The sequence below is a fragment of the Paroedura picta genome, chromosome 2 (genome assembly GCF_049243985.1).
Source record: "Paroedura picta isolate Pp20150507F chromosome 2, Ppicta_v3.0, whole genome shotgun sequence".
Taxonomy (NCBI): domain Eukaryota; kingdom Metazoa; phylum Chordata; class Lepidosauria; order Squamata; family Gekkonidae; genus Paroedura; species Paroedura picta.
Genome location: NC_135370.1, coordinates 109,472,112 through 109,498,095, shown reverse-complemented (window position 1 = coordinate 109,498,095; position 25,984 = coordinate 109,472,112). Strand labels below are relative to the sequence as shown.

Here is a 25,984-nt window from a genome sequence, read left to right as displayed (position 1 = left end):
CCCCCCCCCTATTACAACAATCACTAATCTGCCTAACCCACTGGGTCCCAGTGAGAGTTGAGCTGCGGCTCCTTTGCAGTTCTATCATATTATTATTGCTGTTATCATGTTGGGGTTATTGGTGTTGCACTGTTATTGCTGTTGTCACATGTGTTACCTCATGTTATCTGTATCTGTTTCCCATTCCCTGTAAACCACCCTAAGCCTTCGGGGAAAGGCGGTATATAAATATAAATAAATAAATAAAATATTATTGTGGCCCCTCTTTCCACCGCTCCAGAGGTTGGTTGGGAGTTTTGAGGAATTACTGCCATGTTGTTCAAGTTTCGTTATGATTTTGTTTTCCATTTTTAATGGGGTTTTATTGGGGTTTTATTAGACATTATTATTATTCGATTTATTTGATTTATTTCCTGCCACTCCCTACAGGCTCGTAACCCTCCACAAGCTGGTCTTGAAAGTGGTGGGAAATAAATTTAACAATAATAATCATCATCATCACACAGTCATGTGCTGTACAGTTACCTTAATTGTTGCTTTTGTGTTGTTGTATCACCTACAAAACAGTGGGAATTTACAGTGAGGTATTAGCAATTTGTGGATGAGAGCCAGCTCTATTTATCCTTAACAGATAAGCCAGGTGGCTCTGTGGAAGTTCTGAGCAGGTGCCTCATCCAATAGGTTGGATGAGAACCAGTAACCTGAAGCTCACTCCAGACAAGACTGCAGTGATGTTGGTCAGAGAAGAAGATGATTAGAGATTGCAGAGTCAGCCTGTTCTGGAGGGGGTTACAGTCTCCCTGAGGGGAGAGGTTCCTAGCATGGGATTCCTACACATCTAATCACTTCGGTTCTGAAAGATCTGTACTGGCTGTTTTTCCATTTTCTGTTAAAATTCCAAGTATTTATTCTGAACTTTAAAGGTCCTAGATGGGTTGGGTTCAGTGTACCCAAGGGATTATCTGCTACCAAGCTATCTACCTTGCCAGTTAAGATCTTCCTCTCAAGCCCTGTTTGGTGTGCCCCTGCCTTCAGAGGTCAGACAAGTGGTCACAAGAGACAGGGATTGTTTTTCCAGCTCACCTCTGCATTGCCCTCCCTCTTGAAGCTTGCTTGACATCTAGTTTACTTTAGGTCCAAGGTAAAACACCTCTATTTTTAAATAGGCTTTTAATTAGAGGTTTATCTTGCCATCTTTTTAATTATCTGCTTCTGTTTTTTGAGCTGTCTATGTCCAGTGGCTTGTTTTTAATGGCTTTTGTGGTGATTTTAAGACATATTGTGGTGATTTTAATTGTAAGCTGTCTCAAGTAGTACACTGAAGTTCCAGCATAGAAATAGTTTAAATAGATTAATACAACATAAATACACCAAAAACCAGGAAATAAAAGAATGCTGAAGTGAAACACTGTTTAGTTCTTGTACGATAAGCACAGGTCAAAATATATTATATGAATATAGCCATATTGCACTGAATTTGTAGCTCTTTTACTTTGGAATAAAAAATGAACTGTTTCTCCTGTTTTTTTTTTTAAATAGTTGTTGGCTTTGGAATGGATCCCAACTTACAGATTGATATTATCTCAGAACTGGATCTTTTCAACATGTCTATCGGAGTTACACAGGTGTCTGGGCTACATAATGCAAGCAAAGCATTTTTATTTCAAGGTAAGGGCAATATCTTTATCTGATTAACAGAAGTGTGTATATTAGTAACTGAGAACTTAGTGATTAGCCCATTTCTTATCTAGGAATTATGGACTTTCTGATTGATTTCCCCCCTGGGTTTTGATACCATACTGGTCTTCTATTGATAGTGTTGTTGCTGGGTAGCTCAGCTTCTAATTTTATTTGAAAACATTTTGGTGCAATAAAATAGCTCATCCTAGTTCATCCAGTCAGTCCCCTAGCATTGGCAATTTCTTGGAAATTTCTGTGAAGTGAGCCACAATTGTACAAAATAAATTGCTAACATTAGATCACATACTCCTATACTAAATGGAATTGGCCAGTTTCTATATTCTTGGGGCTACTCATTTCCCCCCCAGCAGTGGTCCAGAAATATATATGGTTCCACAACTAGACTGTGCAAATATTCAGACATTATAATAAAACTGGTGCCAACATAGCAGTAGGAGTTTCACAGCTGTGGAACATATACAACCAGGTATACCTGGGACAATGTTTCATTTCTTTGGGTTACATAGTGCTTAATTAGCCACCTGTGTACAAACAAGAATATGGAAGATTGACAGGTTGTACAGACACTCTCTGAGGGTCAGCAGTAGTCTTGCACCATTTTTTAATAAGCCTTTTACACACTTGTCAATGATTTAGCTATTTATATATAAGCTTTCTTGCAGTAAAAGCCAACGTACTGTTAGATAGTTTCTGGGTAACCATGTTAATCTATAGTAGTAGAACAAACCTAAAGTCCAGTAGGACCTAAAAGACCAACAATATTCTCTAGGGCAGGGGTCCCCAACCTGAGGCTCACGGGCTGCATGTGGCCCTCAACCTCTTTCTGTGTGGCCCTCCAACCTGTTTGTCTTCTGCTATCACCATCAGAGCATTTTTCCTCAGATCCATACTGTTCTTCCTGTCTCAAGAGGCATCATTTACTGCTGTTCATCTTGTCCTTTTCTTGCAAAAATTCAATAGCAACATTGTTTTGGTCTCCATGGTTCCTTCTGTCACCCTCCTCTTGTTCTCATCCTTCATAATAGCATTTTGGCCCTTCTAGGTGCTTTGCTAGCCACCAAAGCTCAGGTACCCATACCACTCAACTTTTTAACCCTGTCTCCATGAATTACCATGTTGAAGCTAAGTATGTGTATAAGGGGTGTGTGAATGAGTTCAGGAGATGTCAGGTCCGCTTTTGCAAAAAAAGTCGAGAAAAGGCAGTTAAAGGCCTGATATTTTTGCAAAAAAAGGATACAAAGTGTTTTCATACTGAACATTTCCAGAGGCTCCACCCATCCAATTAGGTGGCTTCCAAAGTTACTGGTGAGGTTGCTGCTGCAAGTAAAAGCATTCTTTCTTCCACAATAAGAGCTGGTTGCTCTGACTTCTGGCCTTGCTTGCTTCTGCCTTTCCTCCCTTCCTCACTCCAGCTAGAGTCTTCTTATACATCTGTGATTGCAGGAGCTGGTGAGTGGCCCCCTGAGTGCTCTTTTAGCAGGGAAGCTTATGGCATTCCCCTTCTCACATCTTCCTCCAGCCAAGCTCCCCTCCCTCTGTCTGCCATTTGACTTCTCATTATTGAGGCTTGGCTGGCAAGCAGGGATGTCTATGTACACCTTGCATATAATTTGAAATCAAATTAATGACATATCCTCTGTTTGGGCTGGATGGATGTCCTCATTCATTCCTTCTGTTTACTTGCCCTTTTTGGGAGGGCCTCCAATTTTAAGCAATATTAAAGTTAAAACATATTAGCAGGTGTATATTTAAACTTCAAGGGACTGTGTTTATTAAGAAACTTCTCATGCTGCAATGGACTAAATTTTGAGAAGGATGGGGATTTACAATTCAATGGTGAAAGACCCATCAAAGCACTGAACCTATTGCAGGTAGAATTTCAGAACTGATTCACTGATTTGCATAAGCTTGGAAAAGAAATAAGAATGTTTCAGAATCTATTTGAATTAGCACCAGAACATGCAAGTAACTTTTTTCAGATGGAATTAATTGATTTGCAAGCCAGTGATAATCTCAGAGACATTTACAAATAAAATTGTCTGTTAGATTTCTGTTCTGGTCTACCTGAGATATTTATCAACCTAAAGAAATTTTCTGCAGGCATGTTCAGTCTGTGAACAAACCTTTACCAAGATGAAAATTGTGAAATTGAAGTGTAGGTCAAAGCTTACAGATGAACATTTACATGATATGTTAAGAGTGTCTATCACAAAACTTGACTTGGACATCAATGCCTTGGCTAACAGAAATCAGCCACAAAAATTACACTGACTAGGCAAGCATGTATAGCTAAATAAAAGGATTCCACGGTAAGATATTGGTCCAAAATGAATTGCATTAAACTTAATATTTCTTCATTTACCTTTGAATATTTACTTTTCATCTAAATAAGTAGATTAATAATTTTGTTACATTTTGGTTTTAGGCACTGGGCACGCTAATGTGGGCCCCCCTGTGCCAAAAGGTTGGGGACCCCTACTCTAGGGTATAAGCTTTTTGAGCAACCTTAATAGCTCAAGTTAGAAGAAGAAGAAGAAGAAGAGTTGGTTCTTATATGCCGCTTTTCCCTACCTGAAGGAGGCTCAAAGTGGCTTACAGTCGCCTTCCCATTCCTCTCCCCACAACAGACACCCTGTGGGGTGGGTGAGGCTGAGAGAGCGCTGATATCACTGCCCGGTCAGAGCAGTTTTCAGTGCCATGGCAAGCCCAAAGTCACCCAGCTGGATGCATGTAGGAGAGCGCAGAATCGAACCTGGCATGCCAGATTAGAAGTCCGCACTCCTAACCACTACACCAAACTGGCTCTCAGTTATGTCAGAACTTTGAAGCTAAACTTTGGCTTGGATGGGAGACCACCTCTGCTTTTGTCTTGACTGGAAGTCTCCATGAGGAGAAACGTTGAGCCAGCTGGGACTTGACAGCTTACTTTACTGATTTAATTCTAGCTTTTGTGAGTTAAGCTTCATTTAATTAGCTTTGACTGAAGAGGGGAGCTTTGATCTGTGAAAGCTTATAAAATGGGGGAACAATTGTCAAGCTGCAAGGTTCTGCCAGGTCCATTTTTAAAACTTTTATGGATGCAGAGGTAAGTATGGCTTATATAGGACTAGTTTCAGGCAATGTTCTGTGAGTAATCAGCCCACCAAACTCCATTGGCTCATGTATTTTGTTACTGCTTTCATGAAAGCAACACATCCCTCCATGCTACTGAATAGACAAATGAAAAACACAGCAGTATCTTGTCTTCTCTGTCTTCAGTTTAGAAGGATATCTGGGGGGAAAAAACCCAAATGATTGTGCTGAGAAACTAACTCCATGATAGGCAGTTTACGCTCTGATTTCATTGTGAGAAACTAGCTAAACTCAGGCTTTCTCAGTCTCTTCCCTTACTTGTGAGACCAAGGCTGAAGACTCCTTCGTTTGAAAAAAACACCAGATCATCATAGTCTCAAAACAGGACATCTTGGCAAATTGTGGTTTCTTTCTTTCTTACAAACTAGGATTCTAAAGTGTGATTTAAATCTGGGTGGTGAATCCTGGTTTGTAGATAAGAAACAAACAGAATTTGCGAAAGTACCCTGATATATCGCACATCCTCTGGCTTCTTCCAAACCAGGAAGTCTTTCAACTTACCTGTGCATGTGAAGGAGAGAAGGAAGGGATGTCTAAACTCAAGCCTGGAATGGGGTCAGCACAAACTAACTAGAGGTATTGATCTGTGAAAGCTTATAAAATGGGGGAACAATTGTCAAGCTGCAAGGTTCTGCCAGGTCCATTTTTAAAACTTTTATGGATGCAGAGGTAAGTATGGCTTATATAGGATTAGTTTCAGGCAATGTTCTGTGAGTAATCTGAATGCAGCCTATATGAATTGTTAGATACACATTTTTTATATGGACATCCAAAAATCTCCCAAGTCATTCCAGTTTATAATCTTGGTGATATTATGTGAATGCAACTAGTAATTATAATTATTACTATTAGAAAAATGACTTCTTTTATCCTAACCCTAAGGGTTAGGGTTAGGGTTAGTTAAAAGTTTTGGCTATGCTACCAGAGAAATGTAATAGAGGGTAATTTGCCCAATGCCCCTGCTTTTTTCAGCTTTCAGGACTGTCCAGTTTTCTCCCTAAGGCCTATATTCGGGAAGGGAAGGGTCTTTGCAGCAGCCTCCTCTTCTTCTCACCTGTTCCTCCAGAGGCCTGAGCTGGGAAGGAAAGAGGATAAGGGTTGTTCTTCCCTCGATTCCCCTGCACACTGCTAGGAGCAGGCTGTTGACAGTTCTTGGCCATCCTTCTGGCCCTTTCACAGAGGGTGCCGTACTGTGTTAGTGTGCATACCATATTGGGTTGTTCAACCTCCCAATAGAGTTCTATCTCCTGTGAGAAGCTGGCTGGCTTTTCTGAGGTGGGTTGGGCAATGTCCTACCCAGCCCAAAAGCAGTTGCTCGGGTAAGAAAGAGATATAACTTTAAAAGCAACCATGGAAACTGACAGCATCTGCTCTGACAATACAGAGCAGCTGCCAGCCGATGGATAATGTAGTGTTTGCTGAAGTTGCCAAGATTTTAGTGGGGCAGGGGATCCCCCTCCATGTCCCATTGTCTACCATTGCTTGGAGTGACAGTGGGAGAATTAAAAAAAAAAATGCCACCTCCTGAACCTACCAGAAGTTCTTACTGGAAGTGACAAAAGGTGACTCTAGGAATTGCCAGAAATAGAATTCAACAAAACAAGCCACAGAGATAGAATTCAGTGAGATCTGAACACATGAGGTAAGCTCCCCCTCAGTCTGCAAGCAGTGACTGGACAGATATCCTGGCTGCTTTAGGCTGATCCTGCATTGAGCAAGGGGTTGGACTAGATGACCTGTATGGCCGCCTATGCTTCTGTGATTCTGTGACTTTACAATAGAGTTTCCAGTGATTCCTAAAGCTACCCTTTATTACCGTACTTCTGGTAAGAACATGAGGCTGCATTAAAATAAATTCTCCTAACCTTCCTGCTGTTTGCCTGGCAACCCTAATCCTTGGCCTCATAATAATTACAATTTAAGGCACATCAATACTCTGACCTCCATATCACAGATTTAGGGCTACAAAATGATTGTTAAGCTGAAATTTGTATCACATTTTTATCCAGAGAATCTGAGGGTTTGGCTGGATGCCTCTCTTGCCCAAGAGAAACAAGTGTCCTCAGTGGCAAGGTTAGCATTTTTCTATCTCCACTGGGTTTATCATCTGTCCCCCCGCCCCCATCTCAGTCAGACCTGGCCATGGTGATAGATGCCATGGTCACCTCTATGGTGGATTATTGCCACTGGCTCTACACAGGGTTGCCATATTAAGCCTGTATTTAAGCAGCTGCAGTGGTTGCCTATTGGTTTCTGAATCAAGTTCAAGGTGTTGGTTCTCTCCCTTAAAGTCCTAAACGATCTAAGACCTTCATGCTAAACTGACACTGATAATTAATGGAAAAACAGAAGAGGCCTTTCAAGAACAATGGGGCCCTTACCTGAACTATCTAAAAAAATAACACAAAGGGGATTGAAACAGGGAACCAAATGTATTAAATGAAGAGCATAGTCCTCTTTTTTCTGTATTGACAACATAGATTGCATATATCTTACTGTCTTTAATTTTGGAAAATAAAAATAAAAACTTTATAAAAAAAAAAAAAAAGACCTTCATGCCTACAGGACCACTTTTCCCTAAATGTCTACCCCAAACTCTTGGTGCTCCACATGGTTCACTAGTGGCCCACAGATGACTTGAATGTCCTCAATGAAGGCAAGAGCTTTTTCTATTATGGCCCCTGCCTACTGGTACTCTTTGGCAGATGACACTGAGACCCCGAGGGGATCGTTTGAGGTTCCATAGGGCCTTTAAGGCAGAGTTGTTCTGCCAGGCTTTCCATCGAGGATGGTTGAGGTCAGTTTTTCCACCCTCTACTAGTAGTGCCACCTGGATTTCTTTTGTTTTTTGTTTATAACAGCATGGGATGCTGGTTGTTTGATACCAAATGGTTATGATTTATTCTGATGCCCGAACTAGGATGTTATTTTATAGACTGTAATTTAATTATTTTGGTAAGTATCTTTTATCCTTACTTATACATTGTTTTATTGATGTTGTGAACTGCCCCAAGCCTTGTGACCCAGGAGAAGGGAAGGATATAAGTCTAAAAATAAAATATGAACTCACAGTAGTTACACTTCACTATCGGTCTTGACTAGAAACACGGAGTTCAACCTCTTTCTCAGAAAGGAGCTCCCTGAGTGGCCTTGGGCTAGTTATTTACTGTCAGGTTCAGTTACTATACTATAAAATAGTCTTATTAACTAACTTCACAGTTCTGTTTTGAAAATGAAAGAGGCAATTACTGTAATTGTACTCTGCACACACCAGAAAAGCCTTTAGAATGGTTATAAATCGATTGTGGAATTGCACAGTAACTTTTTTCCTCATTGTATGCTGCTTGTCAAAGGCTTAATTTGACCCTGAGTGAGCTCATCAGCTATTTTAAATTTCAGAGAACATGTGAATATGCGCATGTGCAGGTTGCCATTCTCTCACAAACAGTTAACCACAACCTGCCACCATTTATCTAGTGACCATTTAGAGACGTTGCGTTCAAGCCTTCTAGCACTGTTTGGTCTGGTGAGTGAGATCAGTAGGTTGACGACTGCCGGCACCCCAGACGCTTGGAAAAACTGAAGTACGTGGTAGGGGAACTAGTGTGCTGATTTTATTTACATGGTTCTTTTCCACCAAGATCTGCAGTACAACATTAATAAAAAAATCATTTCATAAAAAAAGATCGACTGAATCTTTCCTGTATGTTGGGAGCAGCACATTCTTTCTGAAGTATACATTTATGAGCAGGAATGTCTCTCATTAAGTGCTTCTAAAAAGCAGTTTCTTGGTATTGATTCAACTTTTACTTTACAAGAACCCAAAACAAAAAAGAGACAGTCTTCTGTTTTTCTACCCCTCTCAGAAAAAAGTTAAACATATTGTACCTGTCATAAATATGTGTGTATAAATAAAGTTGCCATGTCTGGAGTGCTGTTTTTGTCATAGTTTGGGGTGTGAATCTATCTAATTTCCCACAACCTTTCTACTGTTGGCATAGTTTAAATATGCAAAGGAGTAAAGGAGTAAAGAACTGCCTGATTAAATTATAAATAGCTTTATTGAGAATTGAAACAACTTGAGAGATGGATGAGGCAGCTGGGGCAGCGAGGTTCCGTTGTGGAGTGATGGGGCCTATGCTTTTGGTTTGAAGAACAACTCAACCCCTCCAAGAAGGAGGTCCTATGGCTGGGTGGGAAGAGGGCAGATCAGGAAGTGCACTTACCCTTCCTGGCTGAGATGCAATTTGCCATTTGCACCCCAGGCAAGGAATCTGGGAGTGACCTTGGAGGCACAGGTCACAAATGTAGCCCACCAGGCATATTCCCACCTTTGCAAGGCATGGCTACTAGCACCCTATCTGTCTTCTGAACACCTGGCCATGGTGATCCATGCAAAGGTCACCCCCAGAATTGATTTCTGTAACTTGCTCTACATTGGCTTGCCCTTGTCTCTGACCTGGAAATTGCAGCTGTGCAAAACACATCTGCTAGGATCCTCACTTTGCAGGGCCTGTATCCAGCCTGTGATGAGGCAGCTGTATTGGCTGCCAGTTGCAGCCTGGATCAGGTTCAAGGTCTTGGTTTTGACCTTTAAGGCCCTTCGTGGTCTGGGACCCATGCATCTGAGGGACCACTTGTTGCCCTATGCCCCCCTCAGGGCCTGGCACTCTGCAGGTACCAACCTACTAATCATTCCCATCCTCAAAGAAGCACGCCTGGCCTCGACGAGGGCCAGGGCCTTTTTAGTCCTGGCCCTTACCTGGTGGAACAAGCTCCTGGAAGAGCTATGGGCCCTGGGAGACCTTTCGGCTTTCCACAGATCCTGCAAAACGGAGCTCTTCTTCCAGGTTTATGGTTAAGGCAAGTGCCATAGGAAGACCTGAAGGGCCCCCCTAGGAAGAGCCAATGCCACATCGGCTTTATTGTTGGTGTGACCAGTTGTCATACTCTCTTACTGTCTTGGCTGACAGCCTTCCTGTAGTAGGGAGGGCTTAGTTATTTATTTTATTTATTGTATTGTTGAGGTTTTTTTAATATATGGGTATTAAATGGGATTTTAATTGGGGAGCTTATTTTATTGGATTGTTGCCACTGGTTGTATAACCCACCATGAGCCAGCATGTTGAGAGTTGGGGGTAATAAATCAAATAATAAGTTAAAAATAAATAAATGTTATTGTGTAACAATGCAATATTGCGTTCTTCAAATAAAAACAATGCCCCAGGCAGCTCCGCTGTTGTGTGCAGAGTGATGGAGCTGCCTGGGACATTTTTTGCCCCTTCTGGGAGACCATACTTGTGGCTGCAGGTGGGAAGGAGCCTGGCCAGGATAACCCGACTTTTCCCATCCAGATGGCTCAAGCGCAGCATAGGTCTTTTTGACATCTGAGTCACAGAAAGGAATGCGGAATTATCCACATTCTCTTGCTGTGGACCACCCAAAGGTCTGAGTTGCACCAGGCCTCGGACCAGCCTGGCCTGGTGCCAACATTGTCCAGAAACAGACAATAGTCCCATGACCGAATGAGCATTGACCTGGGTGGAATTGGTCAGAGAGAGAGAGTCCTAGCAGTCTGACTGTTCTACATCTGAAGGCAAACAGAATGGTAGATTGCTCAAAGGAGCAGGAAGTCTCCAATAGAGCCAATCAGGACATAGGAGGAGATTTGAAAAATACAGAGCTGTGCCTATCTAACTATATTTAAATACACATCTCTTTTGATTCCCCCTGCGGGATATTCTCAGTGTGCTGTTGAATCATGTACACTAGCGATCCCCAACCTGTGGGCTGCGGACCACATGTGGTCCTTCGACTAATTGGAGGTGGACCCCGAAGGACGCCTTCTCCCCCCCCCGGCCCTTTACTTCATCCCCCCCAGCCCTTTACAACACACTTCATTGTTGTGGCGTGTCTGCATCTTATTTTGAAGGGATGTTTAAACATTACCATAGCGATCAGAGAGCGCTAGGGCAGTGGTTGAGAGTAGAGGAGTAAACTACCCCCCCCACCGGGCCTCAGTAAAAGGCATTGAGTGGTCCCCGGTGAATGGTCCCTGGCATTGAGTGGTCCCCGGTGATAAAAAGGTTGGGGACCACTGATGTACAGATATGGCATATTCCAACATCTACAATACCCTGTTAATCCACTTGGGGCGGTGGTGGTAGTAGATTGAAGGTTAAGAAGATCTATCACATTGGAAAGATGCATGTCATCTTTATTCTTTGACTGTGTCCATAGAATGCAAGTGTTGCTGTTATCAGGATTTATTTATTAATCATGTGGCATGTGTGTAGTACTGCCAGGAGGAAGAAGAAGAAGAAGAGTTGGTTCTTATATGCCGCTTTTCCCTACCCGAAGGAGGCTCAAAGCGGCTTACAGTCGCCTTCCCATTCCTCTCCCCACTACAGACACCCTGTGGGGTGGGTGAGGCTGAGAGAGCGCTGATATCACTGCCCGGTCAGAACAGTTTTATCAGCACCGTGGCGAGCCCAAGGTCACCCAGCTGGCTGCATGTGGGGGAGTGCAGAATCGAACCTGGCATGCCAGATTAGAAGTCCGCACTCCTAACCACTACACCAAACTGGCTCTCTTTGGATATCCTAAGGATATCCTAAGACTGTCTGACTGCCAAGCAAGAGATGTCCAGAGGTAGTTTACCATTGCCTGCCCCAGCATTATGACCCTGATATTTCTTGGAGATCATCTTCCAATTGCTAATCAGGGTCACCCCTGTTTAGCTCCTGAGGCCTGATGGGATCAGGCTTTCCTGGCTATCCAGGTCGGGTTTATTATTTATCCAGAATGCACATCAGAAATCTCTTGTTTACCTCTACAAAGTCACCTCCCATTTTTATTGAGCCTTCTGCATAATACCACCCCTCAGTTCCTAGTTCCATCTATACAGTGTTGTCCTGATCCATTTCTGTCATTTTCTGTATGCCTCTGGTGTGTCTACCTGTGACATTTCATGGATGCCTCATAAATGTTTTGACTTTGACAGTAAATTTCAGTATCTGTATTCTGGGATGGGAAAGAAAGTGATTTGAAAGAGAGGTTTTTATGCAAAGTATGTGTTACTCAGCCCTAAGAGGTTGAAGAAATGAGCTGTTATAGTATGCTATTTGGATGAGTAAGCGACATTATAAACCATTTTTCACCAAGCTTAGGTTATGTTTTCTCCCGTGAGGCTGATTTTTACATGAGGCTGCCTTGCAGCTGCATGCAACACTTCCAGGAAGCACAGAAGTGAATTCCATATGGCAAGAATTCCACATGGCAATTTAAAGAGCTAGTGCACTTGCATATCAAATATATGTATAGAACCATACTGATGTGGATTAATATCTAAATAGCTGGGGAAGGGATCTGGGTTCTGGTCTTCACTCTAGAGCTCTGTAATGCTTCTCTTGCCTAATTCTAAACAGGAGATGGCAGCACTTTGATAGTCTTTCCTCTAGTAGTAAAGTGGAGGTTGGTTAGGATTGTTGAATAGACAAGTGATGAAGGGAAAGACTGTTTTCAAAAGGAAGAAAGAAAGCTATATGCTAATACATTTTGTGCCAATTTCTTTAACCCTGCTCTAAACCAAATACCACCAAGACATGCCTGGTTTTCTGCATTTTGAGCCTCCCCTCAGATGTTCAGGATATCAGATTTTCGGAATAATTTGAAATCAGAAATGTCTATGATCACAGCTGCTGGACAAAGTTCCGAATGTCAGAAGTCGCAGTCAGCCACTTTATATGTTTCTATATAAAACTGTGCACATGTGCAGGGTGGTAGTGGTGCTAGTGGTTGAGCTTTCCAAGCACTTGTCATATGTTATCTCCTGACTGTTACATTAGCCTTGTTCAGAAATATTACTTTAAAATTCAGAGATGGATGGGAGGCTGAAGAGAATGGTTTGCCTTTGAATTGTGGACATTCCTGGTTCACAGATGTTCCCTTTAGCCTTTGAACAACTCTAGCATTTTGCATAACTTTTGTGGCTAATCTGAACTAGTTTTCAGTTAATGCTCCAAATTTATCACGGGGAATATTCATGTCTGTTCAGTTCCATGGATATCAGCTTCATTTCAGCTTACATGTTATGTGTTCAGGGATGTGCGGGTTAAAAGACATAGAGCATTTTACTGAGTTGTGGTGTGTCTAGTCTAGGATCCAACTTATCCCCTCTATATGCATAGGGAGGCAGAGAAAATAGCAGACTTTCCTCTCTTTCCACCTCTGAAATTAGGCATTTGGAGAATTGGATCAAGATGGTTCCTGAAGCTGGACATGTTATCTGCATTTTAAATGTTTGGGCACCTAAACCAGCTTGGTGTAGTGGTTAAGAGCAGTGGCCTCTAATCTGGAGAGCTGGGTTTTATTCCCTGCTCCTCCACTTGCAGCCAGCAGGGTGACTTTGGACTAATTACAGTCCTGTTAGAGCTGTTCTTACAGAACAGTTCTCTCAGAACTCTCTCAGCCCCAGCTACCTCACAGGGTTTCTGTTGTGGGGCGAGGAAGGGAAGGCGATTGTAAGCTGCTTTGAAACTCCTTTCGGTAGTGAAAAGTGGAGTCTAAAAACCTACTCTTCTTCTTCTAAGTACACAGTAACACTTGCCTTGTCATTTCAATAAGAGTTCCCTCATAGGTGGACTTTCTCCTGACAGGTACAGTAGGATAGTTATGCTGCAGAAGGAGCCCTGTACCATAGCATGCTTAGCACAGTTGTCTTTAAGAAGTTGCTATGCAAGAAATGGAGTTGGTTTATGTTGATGCTTTTGTACAAACAGAGACCAGTTGTAGATTGAAAAGTGTTAGAAGGCTCACTTGTGATTAGACTATGAATTCTGGACATCAGGAGGTTCAGTAAATGCAGTAGAACAAGATCTATAAGGTTCCATTGTCTTTGTACAATGTGAAAAGATAGTATGGATTCTGTAAGACGAGCAATTTTGAAATGACTCTTCCTCTGCAATATTTCTGTCAGAAAGTTTCTTTTCAATTCTAACACCAGCTTTTCTTTCTGTGGCAAGTGAGAAAGTGGGAAATTTCAGTCTGCCAGATAAAATACTCATCCCCTGTTCTTGTGCCCTTGCGTGTAAATATGAGGTGTATTGTGACCAGGCACATGGATGTTTTCAGTAATGGTATATTTTAGGGTTGCCAGGCTTGGGTTGGGAAATACGTAGAGCAGTGGTTCTCAACCTGGGGGTCGGGACCCCTTTGGAGGTTGAATGAACCTTTCATAGGGGTCACGACAGGGTGAGCAACTTGGTTGGGGAGCGGGATGCCGCCATTGTTGCCACTCCTCCTGAAGGTGCTCGCTGATTTTGTTTTAGATGCTTAGGGCTGATCCTGCATTGAGCAGGGGGTTGGACTAGATGGCCTGTATGGCTCCTTCCTACTCTGATTCTATGATTCTAATTTATATACAATTTATTACCAATTTATATACAATCATGAACAATGGATCTTCACACCATTAGTGGGTTTTGGTTTAATTTCTGTGAAAGAACACCTGCATAATTTTATGGTTGGGGGATACTACAACATGATGAACTGTATTTAAGGGTTGCAGAATTAGTAAGGTTGAGAACCACTGACCTAGATAGTGACAGGGAGGTTCCTCAGTGGGGTATAATAGCATTCAGTCTACCCTCTAAAGCATTTGCCCTAGGGCAGTGGTCCCCAACTCCCGGGCCATGGCCCGTTGCTGGGCCGTGAAGGGCTCGGCGCCGGGCTGTGGCTCCTTCTTCCTGCCCCCCCGCAGCGAGAAGCTTGCCAGGCCGCAAGCAAATCAGCCGCCGAAGTGGCCGATTAGCTTGTGGCCCAGCAAGCTTCTTGCTTCGGGAGGGGGGGAAGAGAAGCTTGCTGGGCCGCAAGCTAATCGGCCGCTTTGGCGGCTGATTTGCTGGCGGCCTGGAGGGCCGGGGAGAGGGAGCCGCGGCCTCCGGCATGGCGGCAGAGCAAATGCGCATGTGCACGTGCGGACTGCCATGCATGCACGTTTGCGTCCAGCGGGACTGCAAACGTGCACGCATGGGAGTTTTGCGCATGCGCAGCACTCTTGTGCGTGTGTGTTTGCGCCCCAAACACGCACGTGCGGCAAGTCCCCCCCACTCTGGCACAGTGGTCCACGACAGCCAGAAAGTTGCGGACTGCTGCTCTAGGGGACTTTATCCCTGTAGTCTGTAGTTCAGTTCTAATCCCTGTGAGATCTTTAAGCCCCGTCCGAGGTTGGCAGCTCTGACTTTTACTCTGAATGCCCCTTCCCCTGGATCATGACCTGGAATCTCCTTCTCTTTCCTTTAAGTAGTGGGCCAATGCAGCGATTGGTCTTCTTTTCACTGTTAATATGGTCAACATATGTCCTGAGGACTATTTTATTTATGTTGTTACTAGATCTAAAGCCCATTTTACTCTGAAATAAAATGGGCGCTAGCTGGGCGGGGGGGCCTCCAAAGGCTTCTGCGTAGCCGCGGGTGACGTGGTGCGGGTCCGCAGAAGCCTTTCCCCCCGCCCTCGGGACTCCGGGAGCCTTGATCGTCGGGGGTGTGTGTGGGGGAAGCGGCCTACCTGTCCTCGGCGCTGGCGGCTCCCAAGCGGCTGCCGAGGGCAGCAGTTTGCGGCGTCGGCGTCCAGGGGGTGCGGGGCGGCTGTTGTGTCGGCAGCCATCTTCTGAGCACGGTGGGGCCGCGTCGCCGGGGGAGTGTGTGGGTGGCGGCGAGCGTGTGGCCGGGTCCGTCATGGAGCGGCGGGCCTGGCTGCAGCGGCATCATTGCAAGGGCCAAGTGTCCAATAGGGAGGACACTTGGCCCTTGAGTGCCAAAAAAGCCCTTACTGTTTTATTTAGTCTGTGGCGCCCGCGGCGCCGTGGGCGGTTTAAAGATAAGATGCTGAATGTAATTCTTGCACTTTTTATATTGTGTTTTTAAAATTTTATTGTACCACTATATTTGTGGGTCACCATAAGCAGGTCTCTGGAGAGATAGAATATACATTTTTATGGGGAGTATCTACTGGCACAGTAGTTTACAGACAGAAGTTTACGGACATGACATCTGTAGTCCCACCCCCAGGGACCCCACCAGTAGATGGCCAGTGGCACTAGAGCACTGAGGCACGCTCAGTGCTCTGGCATCACCGTTGCCAGTCTTCCGAGGCTACCCCTGCTCCCCGGAGGATGGGTGCAGCCTTGGGAGATTGGTGAGGGTGGGGCCAGCACAACAGGTAAGGAGGGGGGAGGAGGGAGGGGGCAGGGAGCACAGATTCTCGCCCCTTATGTGGATGTTCCACATGTGGATGTTCCACATAAGGGGCGAGAATCCCTGTCAGCTGATTTTTCTAAATAAAGTAATAGGTTGTGCATTCTGGACAAGACCTTCATTACTTTAGTTATGGAGTCTATTTTTAAAGCTACAATTTATTATTTATATAGGAAAAAAACCCTTTCTTCCTCTCCTCATCTCCAACTTTCTTACGTGCATAAGTACCTCCAAACGTCTATATAGAAGTGTCTGTCTTAAAGCCCTATTCTAGTCTCTAGCTCAGTTTTTACTGAAGGTCAGCTAGAAGCAGTGGTGTGTGAATACCCCCACATCTTGAATTGTATATGGATCACCAGATATGTGTCATATTTATGAGCACTTTGCTTAGGAGTCCTAATCTTGCATTTTCTTCCATGATGGGTGTTCTTGCATAGCTTCTTGGAAGCTGGTGTGGAAGAAGGCAGCCTTATAATACTCTCCTTTTTTTCTGGGTACGTTGTGTATTGGCAAGACTGTCCCTCATGCATATATCTGTCAGCATAGATTCCATCATGGAGCAGGTGGTGCCAGAATCTCTGGTGGAATTTACAGAAAAGTTTGTCACTTTCAACAATTAGAATTCAATCCAACAAAGAAAGAAGTAAGAGTAATCAATTTCTGAATATGGGCCAGCCATGGTTCCTGGCCTTGGCTGCATAGTGTGGTGAATGCAGGCCGTGAGGGTGCAGAAGTGCACATGGGTTCTGTTTCTAATTACAAACAGAGTGATAATTGAAGGCAATGGACATTAATTATAATAAAATGCATTATACACGATTCTCTTATTTTGTGATGTTGCAGTATTGTTAGCTAAGCTTATCCTCTGCTGTGCTAGTTTTCTATGTTCAGATAATGTTTTTCTTTGGCAACCCCCGCCCACCCCAAAGAATGCATTTCTGCATTGTGCAGCCCTGAATTAGACTTTGCCTTGACTGATGAAATAGCTGTAACTGGGAATTCACAAAAAGTATGGTAAGTCCGAAGGCAATTTGGGACTGCACCTGGACAGGTGAATTTTATTGCAGAAATGGATGGAGAAGCCTTTAACAATGTAAATCTGAGTGATATTGCTAATGCAGAAACATAACAAGGTGGCACTGGTACAGATTAGATTTAAAACAAATCATACTTTTAAAAACTACCTGTTCTTTAGCTCTGCACCTTTTCTTACCTTTCCATTGAGATTAATGTAATATATGGGCATCATTAAATCCTCTCCAATGTTTTACTGAGGCCATAGGGCTACTCGTGTGCTTTTAAAAACAATATTCCCACACTACAATTGTTGCTTGGGAGCTTGTCCTTCCAGCGTTTTGTTGCTAAAGGTTATTTCCATCTGCTGTTCATTTACTATGCAATAGCCTGTTCTGCCTGGGAGTCTGATTTGAAGCAGGTGTGTTAGTAAACTGATCAGAACAATGTTCTTTTTCCTTTTCTGATTTTTTTCTATTTAAAAATGTATGTTCCTGACTCTTAGCCTCTCTTCTTTTTAACACTTTGAGAAGTTTTAATATTTAATTCCATCTGGATGTGGTTATATTTATTGCGGAGCAGCTGCAACTTGGATATATTTGGCAAGAAAGGTGCAATGTGAATAGGTAGTTAGGGTAGCAGTGGAAGGGAGGTGATACAACTATTGCACATGAATGCCTACCATCAACAGTTTTTAAAAACACATCTTCCGTATTTCCCTTACAGTGATTTATCATTGGGCAGATACCAAAAATAGGACCTTCCCCAATCAAAAAGCGGTAGTTGGAGCAAATGTGTTGCATGGTAGTTCACAAAGTCATCAGTACTTTAATATGTTACAAATTATTCCTATTCCAATGGAAAACTGAGGGACTGTTTAAGGAAAGGACTCTAATTAAGGCTTTATCCAGGCACTGCTAGTGAAAGCTCAGTACCATTGATTCTTGAGCATCATGCGCTGAGCCTGAACAAGCCCTATAATGTGAAGCATTATATATATCCCACCTGGTTACACATTTCTTGCTTTGTCTAGCTTTGATAGCAGTTCTGTTATACTGCTCTCTTTAAAAATGCCAGGTACTCAAAAGAATAAATATATATAAATAAATGACAGACTGAGAAAAGTGCACGAAAAATAAGCTACAAGATTCTAGACATCGCAGGTTATTATCAGTGCAGGCCATTAATCCAGTGCGAAGTCTGACTTTCCCTCTGTGTTCTCTGAGAGGTGACCCTTTCTTTTTGCAAAACAGTGCTTTGATTACTTGTAGTGCATTACTGCTTAAAGTCTACTTTGCTTGCTATCTACAGAAGACTCTAATACTTAGTATTTTCTGCTCAGCCTTCAGCAGGGCAGTACATGTTCCATATCTAACTTTATGGTGACTGACTATTATGGCTGGTTGGATTTTCTGTCAAGATACCTTGTGAGACCCTTTATATCAGTTATACCTCTGTGTGTGTGTGTGTGATTACCAGCTTTCTTTTAGATGTTCACTTTTATCTTGGGAGAGAACTTCATCTTTCGATTGGCATCCTTGGATGCCATGATGATTATGACTTTTACTCAGTCCATAAGTAACTGAGTTCTATATGTTTCACTCAGAAGAAAGCAACATGTGACATAAACTATATAACTCTTTTAGTGCAAACATCGTTCTGGGTGTTTATGTGCTTGTGATATGTCCCTGAAATGATGGGAGTGCACATGAAAATATAAAGGGGTGGTAGTCCCCCCCCCCGTTGTGCGGGGTTTTCTGTTGCCTACAAATACATGTTGCTGCCCTGAACAACTTAATGTCATCCACAAGTTTAATCACTTCACTATTAATTCCCAACTCCAAATCATAAATGAACAAGTTAAAAAGCGTTGAACCTAGTACCAGACCCTGCAGTACCCCACTGCATATTTATCTATTTATTTTATTTTAAGATTTATATCCTGCCTTTCCTGGAGGCGGCTGACAGCAAAACAGTGAAACATTAAAACATATCAGTGGTTTCACAGTAACCAGCCCCCATTAAAATACAACACATCTAATCCAAAAAACACAATAAAACAAGATGATGGAAAAATACAAAAATATGAAATATCCATGTATTTAACATCTGTATTACTCATGGAAGTTAAGGATACAGCCATAATTTACAATTTTATTAATGTCATTCCCCATGGGATGCCAGTCCTCTGGTAGGACCTGGGGATCCTTTGGGATTATAGCTCCTCCAGACTAAAGAGTTGAGTTCCCCTGGAGAAAATGGCTGCTTTGGAGGGTGGACTTCATAGTATTAATGTTCCACTGAGGTTCCTGTCCCAAATCCTGCTCACTGCTGGCCCCACCCCCAAAGTCCCCAGGTATTTCCCACTCGAAGCTGACAAACCTACATTGCCCTCTTCCCTTAACTTTTCCCATAAACTATTTTTAAAAATTTAAGGAGTAGACAGTTTGCCTTTAGCCTTTTCAAGGTATGTGTCTAAAACAGAGAAAGCAAGATAAGTAGTTTTAGATGTGGGTTGTTAGGTCTTACTTCAGAAGCATTTGGTTGTTTTTATACGTATATGAATAATTTCTAGCTCTTTTTCAGTCAGTCTTTAAACTAAGAGCTAAGCTATTTGTGCTAACCAATTAGTTTTTAACAATGTTATTAATGTACCCAAATACTCTATTAATGTATTTTGTGTTATTTATATAATCCTACTTGGTACGCTCAAAGGAAACAGTTTATATGGGGCTCCCAGGCAGTCTCTGATCTACCACTGAAGCCCACAATAGGATTGGCGAAGCAACATGAGCATTTGCCACATTCATATGGTACCTCTGGAAGAAGACAAACATCTCTCTCAAGACCAAATTTCATCGTTTCTGGACACTAATCCTGCCAGTCCTCCTATACGTATTAAAAATATGGACTTTATTAAAACCTGATATAAAGTTGAGACCTTCCAAATGCGATGCCTGTGGCTGATTTTGGGTGTCTCTCGATGTGATCATAATTGAAATGAGACACTTCGGACAAAATGTGATATCCAGTCACAAATGAAACAACAAATCCAAAAGTGCAGACTGCAATTGGGTCCAGATTGCATATGGCCTTAAAGATGATGACCAGAATCTTAAGTCTGATCTGGAATTCTACTAGTAACCAGCACAGTTGTTATAGAACAGACTGAATGTGGGACCTCTACACTGTGAGGATCCTGGCCACAGCATTCTGGACCAGCTGTAGTTTCTGTATCAAGGTTAAGGGCAGGCCTTCATACAGCAAGTTGCAGAAGTCTACTGTAGAGGTGACTGTTGCATGGATCACTGTGGCTAGGTGTTCCGAGGCCAAATATGATGCTCATAGCTTGGCTTGGTGAGGGTGGCAGAATGCCAGCTGTGCTACTGTCATGACCTGAGCCTCCATTGAGAGGGAGGCATCAAGGATCATGCCCAGGTTCCTGGTGGAGTAAGCCCCTGATAGCATGGATTTGGCTCCATCAGCATGGATTTGCCTCCAACAGGTCCTGAGACCAACTTGGTTTCCTTTTTTGACCAAGTAATAGGTTTGCTGGATCGTGGAAATTCGGTTGATGTCGTTTACTTGGATTTTAGTAAAGCTTTTGATAAGGTTCCCCATGATGTTCTGATGGATAAATTGAAGGACTGCAATCTGGATTTTCAGATAGTTAGGTGGATAGGGAATTGGTTAGAGAACCGCACTCAAAGAGTTGTTGTCAATGGTGTTTCATCAGACTGGAGGGAGGTGAGTAGCAGGGTACTTCAGGGCTTGGTGCTCGGTTCGGTACTTTTTAACATATTTATTAATGATCTAGATGAGGGGGTGGAGGGGACTACTCATCAAGTTTGCAGATGATACTAAATTGGGAGGACTGGCAAATACTCCAGAAGATAGAGACAGAGTTCAACGAGATCTGAACACAATGGAAAAATGGGCGAATGAGAACAAGATACAATTTAATAAAGATAAGTGTAAAGTTCTGCATCTGGGTCAGAAAAATGAAAAGCATGCTTACTGGATGGGGGATATGCTTATAGGTAACACTGTGTGTGAACGAGACCTTGGGCTACTTGTGGATTGTAAACTAAACATGAGCGGGCAGTGTGATGCAGCGGTAAAAAGGCAAATGCCATTTTGGGCTGTATCAACAGGGGCATCACATCAAAATCACAAGATGTCATAGTCCCATTGTATACGGCATTGCTCAGACCACACCTGGAGTTCTGGAGGCCTCACTTCAAGAAGGACGTAGATAAAATTGAAAGGGTACAGAGGAGAGTGACGAGGATGATCTGGGGCCAAGGGACCAAGCCCTATGAAAATAGGTTGAGGGACCTGGGAATGTTCAGCCTGGAGAAAAGGAGGTTGAGAGGGGACATGATAGCCCTCTGAGCATTTGAAAGGTTGTCACTTGGAGGAGGGCAGGATGCTGTTTCTGTTGGTTGCGGAGGAAAGGATGCACAGTAATGGGTTTAAACTACAAGGCAAGATATCAGGAAAAAAGTTTTCACAGTCAGAGTAGTTCAGCTATCCTCGATCCATGATCCTGGGGGAAGGAGATCATTGAAGGGCTGTCCTCTGTATCCCAGCATTGGCAAGGCAGTGAGATAGAAGCTTGTGGTCGACTGTGTTGAACGGTGCTTTGAGGTCTAGTAACACAAGCAGTGCTGACCTGCCCTGGTCCAACTGACAACAGAGCTCATCCATCCGGGTGACTAGAACCATTTCTACCCCATGGCCAGACTGGAAACCTGATTGAAGTTCCTATCTCTATCAAGGCTGGTTTTTAAAAGAACCCTGTGCCTGTAAACTCTTGCTGCTAGAGTTTCAAGGGCCCCACAAAACATTTGGAATTACAGCCAGTATGTTTTAGTAGGGTTTGGAAACGTCTGCAAAAGGTTTTTCAGATATAACCATAACAATGTGGGTTTAGGACCTCTTAACATTTGATTGACTAATGTTGTTATGAAATGCCTTTCCCTCGTGTATGTAAGCCCTCTCTGATGTAATAGTTTTGATTTCTGCCAGAGGAGGGTTTCTCTTGTGGTGTTCCTTTGCTAATTACCATTTTGTTTTTTTATACAGCAAGCTATGGAAGGTTTGAGATAAACTATTATAACACAAAAGTTGGTATTATATCATTTGTATTTTCTGACTGATTATGAAGCACATGAATTATTTATTTTATTTGTACCTATTTTCTTCCCAAAGGGGACTCAAAATAGTTTATAACATCCTTCAGTTCTTTATCCTCACGAAACATCCCTGTATTTGAACCTATTCCATCACTCAAACCACTGGAAAGGATTCTTTCCTTAATCTAATCCCTTCCTCTAGCAGGTTTGTTTTTACTGTTCACAACACGTCTGGCAATAGAATTTTATTTTCCCAGTAACTTTAATTGTGTGCAATGGATTCCCATATAATCTCAGTATGAGGAGCTGGTATTTAATACTCCTTGCTTTTTATGGGCTGAACTGAAAATAGCCAGATGAAGTTTGGCATAACAATTAGGATTCAACATAGTGTTGTAATTCCAAGTTCCAAGATGATAAAATTACTTTTGAAATGTTACAAGTTTTCAGTTGAAGAGTCCTGGCTAAAGCAATTTCTGGGGAGTATGACTTCTTTGTCCTGATATGAGTGGACTTGAATATCAAAACTCCTGGGCTTAATTTCATCCTGGTTAGAAGTCCTGCTTGCTGGGAAAGAAAGAACAGTTAATTTAAAGTGCCTATATTTTGATGCACTGCCATGAATTGCTGCCTTCTGTCCCCATCACACAAGGGGTGGGGGGAGAGGAATGAAAGTGGGAACTGCATGAGTCCATCAACAGGGTTTGTTGTGCGTCATGAACAAAAATCTGGTTTGTTTTCAACATGTGGGGTCTCTGCAGGGGAAAGGATTTTTAAGATAATCTGACTCTGAAGATTTCCATGTCTAGTTGGATTTCAGAATTCTCGGCAGAGTGTATCTTGGTGATCCAATCAATGGCCTGCTTGCATCCTGGACGAGGTTGGTGCGTTGGGCAATGAATTGAGTTGTTCTTACATCCCTTTTACTACCAGCTGTATGGACTCTTGTTTTAAAGAGGAGTATGAATAATTAAACCACTGCAGTCATAGCTAGGCCATGGTAGAAATCTCTTGACTTAATTGATCATATATGGTTTGAAGCGCATTAGCAAGTATGCTGAGTGGTAGTCTTCCATCTGTTTATATTCTGAGCTGTTCCCTTTTGTTTGGAGATCAGGAATAGGCTTATACTCAGCTTCTTTCTCTTAGGTTCACACAGCAGAGACAAATGTGCTCAAAATATCATTAGTTTATTAGCAAGAAGATACAGAGATGAAAGCAACTAGTTTCAGGACAACAGAATTCATGCAGTTTACAATTCTAACTAACAAACAGAAGTAAAGAGCAGAGATCTCCACTCCCTGAGATTAAATCGATACACACAACTATCAGAGGGAGGAACAGATGATTTAGTTGTAGTATATAGAATAAATATTGCAAATCTTTGTGACTGCAAATAGCAAAATTGACCTAAATTAAGCAACTAACAAGTCCCAGGCACCATGTAAGGCATGGTGCTTTCTCTCTTTCCAGTTATCAGAAGGGATGAGAGACTCAGAATGGGCATATGGTAACTCATCTTGGGGGAAGAGGGCTCACCAGCAATAAGAGAAAAATGGAAGCATTAACATGATGTCACTTCCAGCTGGAGGTGATGTCATAGCATTAGGACACTGTTAGTGTCCCCCATTTTCTCCTGCCAATTAGCTTAATGTGACCAGATTTCCGGGGACAAACAGCGGGACGCGCCGCGGCGGTGGCACTTGGGGCTTTTCTGTGGCCTCCATGTCAGCCAACTGTTTGGCAGAAAGAGAAATTCCCCCCTCCCTCAAAAGGAATGCCCTTGGACTCCTCTGCGTTGCTCTTGAAAGCGCCTCCCTCCCCTCAGTCAGGGCCTGTCAGAGGCTCCTTTGCAGCAGGCCTGAAGGGAGGGGGAGGGAGCGCACTCACCAGCCTCCTGCCAGCTCTGTCAGGGTTCTGAGGCAAGTTACAGTTGGACATGACAGTTAGGACAGCCTTGGGGCAAAAAGGGTTGTTGCAGCCTGTCTAAACCTCATCCCCCTTGGCACCCCTCCTCTCTTTGCAGTGGTCAGGAGCAGACTGGCAGTGATGTCTCCAAATTGCCCCTGGTTGGGCAGGCCCTGTCAGAACTTTGGCCCAATGATGCTTAAGTATTGTCTTTTCCCCTTCTTTCTGTGTGGTCCCTGCTTGCTATAATGCCTGTGGATTTTAGTGGCACTTGGAACTTTGCTTCTAGTGATAATTTTGAAGGCTATATGCTGGCCTTAGGTATTGATTTTGCAACTCGCAAGATAGCAAAAATGCTGCGGCCTCAGAAGGTTATTGAGCAGGATGGGGACTCCTTCTCTATCCGCACAATAAGCACGTTCCGGAATTATTTTGTCCAGTTCAAAATTGGGGAGGAGTTTGAAGAAGACAACAAAGGCCTGGACAACAGGAAATGCAAGAGTGTGGTTACCTGGGATGGTGACAAGCTGGTTTGTGTCCAGACGGGTGAGAAGAATAACAGAGGCTGGAGTCACTGGATTGAAGGAGATGAACTCTATTTGGAACTCCAGTGTGAAGACCAAGTAAGCAGGCAGGTTTTCAAGAGAGCATGAAGTAAATCCCAGGGACCATACGACTTAGTAGAAGAGTTGATGAGTTGAATTCAGAAGAATGGTTCAAGAAGGCAGCTTTACAAGGCAAAGGTTTTGTCAACTGCATTTTCCAAAGGATATGCACTGTAACTGTTACCAGCGTGTCTATTAAAGATAAATTATTGCAAAGCAAAAAACAACAACAACAACAACAAACAAAACTTTGGCCCAACGATTGGGACTCCTGACTGGCTTTGAGTTTTTCGACTGGCTAGAACTCTGTCCTGTCCTGGTGAGGGCTCAATTAGAAGGCACTTCACACTTTCTGATTGGGCCCTCACCCGACTGACTAGAACTCGTCTGTCCTGGTAAGCGCTCAATTGGAAGGCGCTTTGCCCACTCTCTGCCCACTTAGCCTTTAACCAATTATGTATACTGCTCCCCGAGCAGTTACAGATTCTCCCACAGTGTCTAAAAACTGAGCCACCTTGGGGGGGGGGGAGGGAAAACTGGAAGGAGACTGTAGGAGAAGAGTGAGTCCCAGTGCTGCTACTATCTAGTTTAAGTGGGCTGCAGAGACCCTCTTGTATCTGATGAGGTGTTCCTTCCACTCCTGCCATAGTGGTCAGCAGCATTGGTAAATGCAAGGGCAAGTCTCTTCCTGTGCCATGCTCTTGCTGCTTGGGGCAGCCAAAGGAGAATTGTCCACCAGTATGATGGATTTAGAAGATACAGTATGTCAAACTAGCATATGCTTTACCAAGTACGAAGCAACTGTGCTTTAAAAAACAAACATTGGGCAGTAGTTGCTTAATGTTAAAAGTCAAAATGTGTAGCTGGAAAGGTAATTTTGGGGGCATTTTGCAGGGTAGAAAGTCCACTGTTTGTGGTTAATGGAATTAACACACGTTTCAGCAATATATTTTGAAGTTACCACCATCATTTATGTGATGTATCTTTCTTTCACTGCCCTGCAAACACAGTGTGTGTGTCATATATAGAGAGAGACAGAGAGAAACACACACACACAGAGGCAATGTGAATTATAGGGCTGTGATTCTATTGAGTGATTCTAATGATGCCATAAATCAAGGGAATGAAGTTTGAATTGCTAAAATCCCAAGATGGAATGCAAGCTCTGTTATTTAGTATGTGTTTGTTTGTGTGTTTAAATAGAATACATGGATCTGAATCCCAAATAAAT

At 43.0% G+C, this 25,984-nt stretch overlaps 2 protein-coding genes across 6 annotated transcripts in view; both read left to right on the top strand.

Annotated features, from left to right (window-relative positions):
- The window catches only part of NELL1 (neural EGFL like 1), a 705,231-nt gene that overhangs the window by 11,507 nt on the left and 667,740 nt on the right, over window positions 1-25,984 (top strand). For all 5 annotated transcript variants that reach the window (XM_077322024.1, XM_077322027.1, XM_077322026.1 and 2 more), the window contains exon 2: window positions 1,540-1,668. In XM_077322024.1, the coding sequence (XP_077178139.1) occupies window positions 1,540-1,668 (129 nt within the window). The remainder of the gene's footprint in view (window positions 1-1,539; window positions 1,669-25,984) is intronic.
- On the top strand, window positions 24,328-24,966 carry LOC143830110 (retinoid-binding protein 7-like). Its single transcript, XM_077322028.1, has one exon. It carries the CDS (start codon window positions 24,397-24,399, stop codon window positions 24,799-24,801), a length of 405 nt encoding a protein of 134 aa, XP_077178143.1. The 5' UTR covers window positions 24,328-24,396; the 3' UTR covers window positions 24,802-24,966.

Bases quoted from the DNA above. Each gene is read 5' to 3' on its own strand.
- LOC143830110 (XM_077322028.1), top strand. From the start codon at position 24,397: ATGCCTGTGGATTTTAGTGGCACTTGGAACTTTGCTTCTAGTGATAAT.